The following is a 9991-nucleotide window of genomic DNA, read 5'->3' on the forward strand; positions in this document are numbered from 1 at the left end:
TAACAGAATGGATTGTCAAAAAGGAAGATGTTGAATGTTACTAAGCAGTATATATGTAGTTTTGTCCTAAGTAAAATTCAACATGATGATGAAAACAGTTGGTTACAAAAGATGTTTATTTTATGTCCAATTTTTGCTCACATCAGGAAATGCTGTGTGCTTTGCACATTTTCAAGCTGGCAGTGTTGATTCTGGCCTAGTCCTACACTGTTTTGTAGAACTGTACCTTTTTATGTGAAACACAACACAGTGCAGTACCACAAAGCAGTGTGGTTGTAGGCTGGAATCAACAGTGCAAAAACAAAGGAGTGTCTCAAAAATTGTAAGCAGATGGCATTTTCTGGTGTGAGTGAAAATCTGACATAAAATTCCATAAGTGAAATCAGCAGCTTTTGTAACAAACAGTTTTTAATGTATAAAGCAATCCAGATTGTAAAAATCTTTCATTGTAGACCACAGATCATTTATTTCATTAAAATGAAACATGCATATTCTTGGCCACAGAAATTAGGTTAATGTCTCAGATTTATATGCGTGCAGTCTTCTAAAAAGCAAAGCTATGCTGTCACGAATTGTGGTTAGGCAGAAACGTAATAGCACTGCTCGTGAGCAGTGACTACATACTCCTGCTTGTCAAAAATATGTAGTAGTTTATTTCCGATATGTTGCAGTTTCCATTACTCACATTTGGGGCCCTTAAAGCTACCACGACCCTACAGTACTGTTGTAAGATTTCTGCCAATTATGCTGTAGGGGGCTAAGAGGACACCATATTGTTGTCATTCAGTGTGCTTATATTGTCTGTGCTGTAAGATCTGTAAGTTGTAGCTATAAATAATAGATGCAAATTGCTCATGACAGTTGAGAAACATAGTCTGAGTTTACAGTTCCCATCTAGTTCACACGGCCAATACTGCCCTAATTTTAAGTGAATGGTGATACGTGAAACAAAGGCCACATGCAACAGTGCAGCAGGAAAGAGAGAAAAAAAATATTGCTGTATCAAAAGTGAATGTTTGTAGGTAACGTCAGGAGGAGGATAAATTAAAGAACAGCAGTTCTACATGCCAAACTTCCGGGGATCAGAGTAGAAAAGGCAGCAGATTGTTCAGTACATGCAAGGGAAACACAGTGGAGACTTCCCAATTACTGGAGAAATTATCAAAATGAAGGCAATTGAGATAAAGAAATCTGCCTATAAAGTTAACATTATATCTGTTCTGAACTTGGGGTCTTTGACTGCTTAAATTTCAACAATACAAGGAGAAATAAAATAAACAGATGGAATTGGTTTACATTAATTTCTATCTACACTTTCTCTTATGGTACCGCGGTTTTAAGTTATCACCTGGGATGATAGTTTTACCTAACCAATAAGAGGGGACAAGAGGCATTGAATTTGAACATATATGAGCAGCAGTGAGATTTATAATCTTGGTTACCACAAATATTTGTGTTCCAAACATGTTGCAGTTTCCAAAGTTCTGGTTATGGTGCAACCTGAGAACATTAGTATGATGACCTCAGCAGCAATAATTTAGTGTAAAAGTATAAAACAACCTTGTATTTTTTGAATAATGAATTTGGGGGAAATTTACTCTTCATGTGGAAAATATGGTACTTAGGTAAAAGTGTTCTCCTATACTATTGAATGGACTTTCGGTTCCCGATAATTTGTTAGTTGACTGTGTTGAGTTGGCTTATTGTGTTATTTAATGAGGACACGTTGAACCCCTTGGTACTGTAAGCATAGCGGTTTTGGAAATCATTCACAATGTGATATGTTTCAGTTACCATTGTACATGCTTACAGCAATGTCACCGCGTAATTCCGGTAATGGCCACAGGAAACTTTAGTGCAATAATATTGTGATCGGGTAATACCAACTATGTAATAGGAGTGATGGATGCATGGCTGTTTATGATGTGTTGTTTAAAGTCAGATGGATTTTTGTAACAAAATGGATTGTCAGAAAGGAAGATGTTGAATGTGACTAAGCAGTATACATGTTATTTTGTCCTAAGTAAAGTTCAACATGATGATGAAAGCTCAGCAAAAATTCTCAGTGATTGAAAAAAATGAAGTCCCCCCCACCCTGGCTAAGACTCGTATACTTATTACTTTTGAGTTTGACACTACATGTTTTTTTTATAATCCAAAATTATTATTGGTTATTATTTGACATAAAAACTTACTCCTTCAATTATGAACTTAGTTTCATAATGTAATGCGTGTTCTCGTTTTATTCACAGAAGATATGGGATCTTCAAAGCGACTGGTGGCTGTTGTATCACCACAGATCAGAGAAAGACAGGTAAGTTGACATTGAAGATGAGCTTAGGTTGTTTTAGTCTGTAAGACAATGCTTTGTTTTTTGTATTTTATGAAAAAAATGTTGCATATGTATGCTAGTGGAAAGTGCCAAAATTTAATTCCAATGCTTCAGTCCTTTGTCATTCTCAGTTAATACAAACTGTCTTTGTAATAGTACAATGTTATAATAAATTAATCAGTGTTTGAAGCAACATCTTAAGAGTTGCTGTAGCTATATTATTTGACATATTGTCATAAGGCTTTGCACATAAATGGAAAAACTTTTTTAAAAAAATATATTAAATGTGCCGCCGCCCCCCCCCCTACTGATTCTATAGATATAAATTAATTTATAAAGTTCTTCCCACATTTGGCTTGGTATGTTCCTGTCAATCTGTTCAAAATCACTGTTGATTTGCAGTTCTGGTAGGTTTGTTGCTAGAGGACACACACACGACATAATGCCACAGAGAAAACTTGAATAGGGCTAGGTCAGGAGAGGATCGAGGCCATAACATGATGCTGATCGTCAACCCCATCACAACCAATCCATCAGTTTCTCAGTGTTCTGTTTAAGAATTCACGAACATCATGATGGAAGAGGGCTGGAGCACCATCCTGTTGGTTGATGAAATCCAAACTGTTGCTCTGCAGTTGCAGCATGATCAAATTTTCCAGCATGTGTAGAGGTGTATCCTGTAATGATCTTTTTGCAGAAGAAAGGGACAGTAAACTTTTAATTGTGAGATTGCCAAGAACACCTTAACTTTAGGTGAATCTTGAGTGTATCATTGTACGCGCAAACAAAAATGACATTTGGCGCAGTGGCTGTTGGGAGCGACTGCAAAGGCATTTCCCATTTACTGTCACTTCCATCGGCCAGCACGCTGAGTGTCAACTTTGTTTGCGCGTTTAATACACCATAGCATGGGGATTCTCTGCCCCCACCGCCTCCGGGATTCACATATTGTGCGTGTTCACTGTGCCACTAACAATTAATGTTGCTTTATCACTAAAGCTGAGTTTGTCATAAAACCAATTCTCTTCCAAAAGCTGTTGCAACATGGCGAGGGTCTGACTTTGTCTTCAGGGGTCAGGGTTTGTAGCAGTTGCTAAGGGTAAGGCTTCAGCTTCTGTTTCCTTAAGCTCTTCCAGGTGGTCGGTTGCAGTATATTCACATGTCTGCATGCTCTTTGTTGACTTCTATGGGCTACATTAGCAACTTATCTCCATGCGGTCAACCGTTTCTTCACCCAGTGCAGGCTGACCCATTGATTTCCGCTTGCAGAGCCATCCTGAAGTTTTAAAACTGTGCATACAGTCACCAAATTGAGATGAAAGTGCGGCTGCTATGATACAAAACTTTTTCTAATTTTCCTGTATAAGTGTTGAATTTTGTGGCAATATGTTAGTTTATGTAGGTACAGTGAATAAATGAAATTGCTTGTCATTGAAAATAACCATGTATTACACTGGTTCTTAGTTCTAAAGTGACTAATTTTATGGTAAGGACAAACTTTTCAATGGAGATAGTTTATTTTCCTTTGTTGCAGTTTTGATTACTCTGAGGAAGTGACCCTGCTATTTGTGTAATTGTGGGGAGGGGGATGAGTGTGTTGACACCATTATAAGAACAGTTAAATTACTGTAAGAGTGTGGATCATAAGCTATATGTTTCAAACAGTATGCAGTGTAAATATGAAATTGAAGCCTCAAGTAAGTCATTAATCACCTCCACAAAGTTAAGAAAAATGACAGCCAGTGGACAGATTCAGGGAAGAACTGAAGGACATTGGAAGTATGACACTAAGAGGAGAATGGATTTTTGTAGAAAGGCTCGAAGAGTTGAATTGCTTGTCTGAAATTAGTTTGTGATTTCCAGTCATAAATTGGTATTGGGTGATTTTTGTCATATGTCTATGGTGAGTTTTAATGTAATAATACCTCACCATTACGAAGGTTAGTAGAAACAGCAACATTAATCTCCTAGATTTTGCTATTCTGTAATTGATGTCACAGAAAGGATAGCAAATTGAGACTTTTTTTCTATTTGCATTAATCCCTTAACAAAAAGCCCTGGGTTATCTTCATGTTATTGTCACTGAATCTTAAAGTCCCGAATGTAATCGGGTAATCTAAGAGCTGCTAGAGAGCACCCATTCCTCTATTTGTAACATGGCTGCCACGTTTTGATTGAGGTGGATGTCCTTACTGTATGAAGCTTAGGATAGTTGAAATCAAATTATATGCTTTCAGTCTCTATTTTGAATTATTGTTTGGGCCATTCTTTGGGAAATGGATGGCCATATTAATCATGAGGGTGACACATTGAATTTAGCAGCTCAGAAAATGGAGGAGGGTGTGATTTTACATAATTAGCGACTGAAAGTGATGATAGTTCATCAGGTGACTGACAGGTGCTTGCCAGTAGTAATAGGTATATATGTCCACTGTGAACCACCCAGCTCTTCTAAGATTTCCATTAACAGAAAATTGTTGTGAAATACATGTTTCCATTTGATATGTATACAGAAGCTTAAAAAACAAAGAAAAAAATGTCTCAGGATATGATCAAAGTTCAGTGCCCAAGTACACTCTGGATTTTATTAATGGTGATGTTCAAAAAGTGTAACTCAATAGTTTGAGCTTCAAAGGCTATCTTTATACGTCTGTATGGAATTTCATTAATTACAGGAGGTTTTTCACTAATTAAAAAAAATACTGATCCTTTAACATAATAACAACATTCATAAAAACAAAAACAGTGTGGGGTAGGGGATACTACCCACTTTTGCCAATATTGGTTTTTATAGTAATTGTGTCATAAGAGAAAGTCCTGGTACACTATGTACGAGGCCTGTTCAAAAAATTTGTAATTTCACACCATTGGTGTGTTGGAGCCAAATACAGTTGGCATCCATGCGCACACAGCTTTTAATGTGTAACTGCCGGAGATTTCATTGTTGTATGTCAGTTATTGTTCAGCGAATTTAGAGATAACAGAATTAGAGGAGCAACGTGTCTGCATTAAATTTTGGGTGAAACTCAAGAAAATCTTTACAGAGACACATAAGTAGTGCAAGAAGCGTATCATAATGGATGCTTAAACCCTACTCCACATTACCAATGGTTCATATGGTTTGAAAATGGCTGAACGGAAGATAACTATGATCGTTGTTCAGGATGCCCTTAGATGTCTAGTGATGTTTGCCGGGAATGTCAATGAAATTGTGTGTGCCAATTGGAGACTGAGTGACAGATTGCAGAAGAATGTAACATTTCAGTTGGATTATGTCATGAAATCTTGGAATATATAAATGAAACAGATTGCTACTCACCATATAATGGAGACGTTGAGTCACACTGGCGCAACAAAAAGAATGCTAAACAAGTAGTCTTTCAGCGGAAAGACTTAACTTGGGGGGGGACAGGTATACACACATCCGCACGCGTGCGCGCACACACACACACACACACAGGCAGACATGTGTAAATGCAAAGAGGTCGGGCAGAGATGTCAGTCGAGGCGGAAGTACAGAGGCAAAGAGGTTGTTGAATGACAGGTGAGGTACGAGTGGCGGCAACTTGAAATTAGCGGAGGTTGAGGAAGCTTTTGCAAGCCAAGGTTGCTTCATCAGGAAGGAGGGAAGCTTTCGCAACCCAAGGTTGCTTCATCAGGAAGTGTGTTTGTGTGTGTTTTATTGTCTCTATCAACATATCAACGCTTTCTCGTTTGGTAAGTTGAGGGAAACATTCCACGCAGGAAAAATATATCTAAAAACAAAGATGATGATGTGACTTACCATACGAAAGTGCTGGCAGGTCGATAGACACACAAACAGTCATAAACACAAAATTCTAGCTTTCGCAACCAACTGTTGCTTCATCAGGAAAGACGAAAGGATGTGGGTTTTAAGGGAGAGGGTAAGGAGTCATTCCAATCCCGGTAGCGGAAAGACTTACCTTAGGGGGAAAAAGGACAGGTATACACTCGCGCACACACACCCATATCCAACCACACACACACACACACACACACACACACACACACACACACACACACACAGCTCAGAAAATGAAGGAGGGTGTGATTTTACTCTGCCTGCCCTCTCCTTCCCTCTTTCTTGATGAAGCAACCATTGGTTGTGAAAGCTTGAATTTTGTGTGTATGTTGCTGCTTGTGGGAGCATACGGGGATGAGATGGGGAGGGGGTAGGGCATCTAGGTGCAGTCGAGAGGCTAGACAGAGGGAGGGGGGCAGTAAAGGAGAGAAGTAAGACTGTGGGTGTGTTGGTGGGGTAGAAGGCTATGTAGTGCTGGATCGAGTGAGAACAGGGAAGGGGATAGGTGGGTGAACAACAGTGACTAACAAAAGTTGAAGTCAGGAGGGTGTTGGGAATGTAGCAGAGAGAGTTCCTACCTGTGGAATTCAGTAAAGCTGGTATTGGAAGATGGTAGGAAAGATCCAGATGCCACAGGCTATGAAGCAGTCATTGAAATGAAGAACATTGTGTTGGGCAGGATATGCAGCAACTGGGTGGTCCAGTTGTAGCTGTTCCTTGCCCACAGTTTGTTGGTGACCATTCATACGACCAGGCGGCTTATTGGTTGGCACTCCCACGTAGGACATAGCACAGTGGTTGCACCCTATGTTGTAGATCGCATCCACTTTCACAGGTAGCCCTGTTTTGATGGGATAGGTGATGCTTGTGGAGTAGATGGGGGTTGGGAGGATGTATAGGACCAGGGATATGGGAGTAGGAGTTGAGTAGGGATGGACGAGGATATTGTGTAGGTTTGGTGGGCAGCAGAAAACCACTTTGGGAGGTGTGGGAAGGATAGTGGGCAGGACATTCCTCATTTCAGGGGATGATGAGAGGTAGTTGAAACGCTGGTGGAGAATGTGATTAATTTGCTCCTATCATGGGTGGTGCTGAGTCAAGAGGAATGCAGCCGGACACAGTAGTCATGTATGTTAATTGAGTATACGCACACACGTGTGTGTGTGTGTGTGTGTGTGTGTGTGTGTGTGTGTGTGTGTGTGTGTGTGTGTGTGTGTGTCCCAAATTTAGAAGACAACCTGGCCAAAAGTGTAAATGTTTAGCAGTCTTTGTTGTGCCTGTCTGTATTCAGTATCATAACTATGAGCTGGACAGCAATCTATCCTTTTCATAATATTGTTATTATTTCAGCCTGGATATACCATCATTTGATTTTGTGTAATGCTAATTGATAAATAATGTATTTCTGTTTTCTACTCTAACTTTAAATTCGTTTATTGTTGTGTATACATGCAATTACTCCCAAGGTTTTTACTTTACATTTCACTTTTTTCACCACATACCATGGAGGGCAACTTGTTTGAATTTCCTGTTCAAATATATTTTCCCCCCCTTTGGCAATTTTTAGCACTAAACAAGAGTTCCAATAGCTTGGGATAATTTGTCTGCTGCAAATTGCATAATATTTATGCGTGCAATAGCTCCTTCAGGCATATTTATTTTTCTGCAGATATCATTCTGTAGAATGGGTTAACAAGAGATCATGACTTTCATTGTAGTCTTTTGCACTATATGAAATGTTCAGCATTTCAATTAATTCAGAAGTTGCTGCGGTATTTTCTTGAGCTTAGATGACCACAGAAGTATCTTGTTCTTGATTTCCAAACCCCACTTTGTTGAAAAACTTGATAAGTTTTGGGGCTTTACTTCCCTTACTGCAAAGTTAATCCAATTTATTGCATCCTGGACAGAAACTGACCGTGCAAGAGCAAAAGCACTTTTGTGCTCTTCAACACTAAGAGACTGAATCAGTAATTGCCTTTAATATGACTTGAATGAGTAAATAATCCCCCATGGGTTGTTGTACTTGATGAGAACCAAGCCAATTTCACGTTAAATAACTTGAGTTTCAGGTGGCAGGTTCCATTGTCTGGGAAAAGGGGAATTACCACTCGCCATCCAAGTTTTTTTATTGCTTTTTTATGTGACTGGAAGCTTACTGGCGCCTATGCTTAAGAAAAAAGAAGTTTTTGGCTCCTTTCTAATCACCGGTATCTTTTCCATTTCCTCTGTGTTGCCACACACTAGTACAGTGTTTCTTTCTATGGCTAGTTTTTCACCAGTACACTGTTCACTTAGAATTGCTAGAGATTTTGAAGGCAGTACGCATATTAAAAAACAGTTCCATTTCATTTGCATTGAACATGTCTTTTGGATCGTAATATGCAATTAGGTTCTACAGTATTGTCTTCCATTCTGTTGCTACAGTTTTATGCACATCCTTAACTTTCCCACACACTTCATTCCACACAATGTTGTGCCTAGATTTGAAACTGTCTGGCCGTCCTGTGGATCCCTTAAACTCAATTCTTCAGAGACTTTTAGAGCCTAAATCTGCAACATGGGCTCATACAGAGGTAAGCTTTCTACCTGGGCTCTTCACAAACCATTCCCAATCTCTCATTAGTTTCTTCATTTCCCATGTTCTTCACCTTACTTTGCATTTGGTCGTTCCCTTTCATCCATTCATCCTGTATCCCATCCTTGTTTCTGAAAGTATCCTAAATTTGTGTTTTAGCGCATTTAAAATGCAACTTTATTTTGTGCTCAGAGTTTGTCTTTGTCACTCACCTTCATTACCTTTGGCTTTTCGATAAGTGTTAGCAACACACAGTCGTTTGTAATCATGCTTTTTAACTTAAAGCACCTACTAGTCAACCAAAAGTAGAAGAAAGTATTTCTTTGAAATACTTGACCTTGCCAGGCAAAACTATTGTTTAACTGAACACCACCCACCTTTCCACTGCACAGATTGCAGCAGAGTATTTGTAGGTGCGCAGCAATGTTCTAGTGTTCGCCCATAGCGTCAATAATAATGGAAGACTAAAAATGCCGACATAAACCTTTTTCTTTGATTTATTGACACTGCACCCAAGCTTTTTGTTGTTGCACAGAGCACTGCAGTTTGATGTCCACACCCACAGCACAGTGCTGCACCAAACTTTTGTTTTGCACCACTTAATGGCATTGTTAGGGCTGTACAGTTTGTGTTAAAAGTAGCATCCTGATAGTCGTTAATAGCTAATGTATATTAGTATAAGCTCTTTTCCGCATTATACAATAAATTATTAATTAAGTCTCAATATTTGCATTCCATGGCCGCATTAGACACATTTTGCTTTATACAAAAACAATTGGCATGTAAAGGTGTATACTTTGACAGTTTGGGCAGATTTCCAAATTATACGCATTCTGCCTTGATGAAGTATTACTGTATAAAAATTGTGGTTCCATTTATTGTGCCCATGCTTCTTTACACGTGCAGCATTTCTTTATGCTTTGTTGTTGTTTTTGTAATAAATGGATTCTATGTTAATTACTTTTCACTGTTAAGGTTAATGAGATAGTATATTTTTTTGTTTTTTAGTAGTAACTATGTGCTTCGTAATTTATAGGAAACATCACAGTCTACCGAGCGAGGTGGCGCAGTGGTTAGCACACTGGACTCGCATTCGGGAGGACGACGGTTCAATCCCGTCTCCGGCCATCCTGATTTAGGTTTTCCGTGATTTCCCTAAATCGTTTCAGGCAAATGCCGGGATGGTTCCTTTGAAAGGGCACGGCCGATTTCCTTCCCAATCCTTCCCTAACCCGAGCTTGCGCTCCGTCTCTAATGA

At 39.1% G+C, this 9991-nt stretch overlaps 1 protein-coding gene across 1 annotated transcript in view; it reads left to right on the forward strand.

Moving 5' to 3' along the window:
* LOC126209831 (uncharacterized) overlaps window positions 1-9991 on the forward strand; it is a 66120-nt gene that overhangs the window by 53479 nt on the left and 2650 nt on the right. The window contains exon 4 of the mRNA XM_049938962.1: window positions 2253-2314. Coding sequence (XP_049794919.1) covers window positions 2253-2314 — 62 coding nt within the window. The remainder of the gene's footprint in view (window positions 1-2252; window positions 2315-9991) is intronic.

Source organism: Schistocerca nitens, chromosome 10 (assembly GCF_023898315.1).
Source record: "Schistocerca nitens isolate TAMUIC-IGC-003100 chromosome 10, iqSchNite1.1, whole genome shotgun sequence".
Classification (NCBI taxonomy): Eukaryota; Metazoa; Arthropoda; class Insecta; order Orthoptera; family Acrididae; genus Schistocerca; species Schistocerca nitens.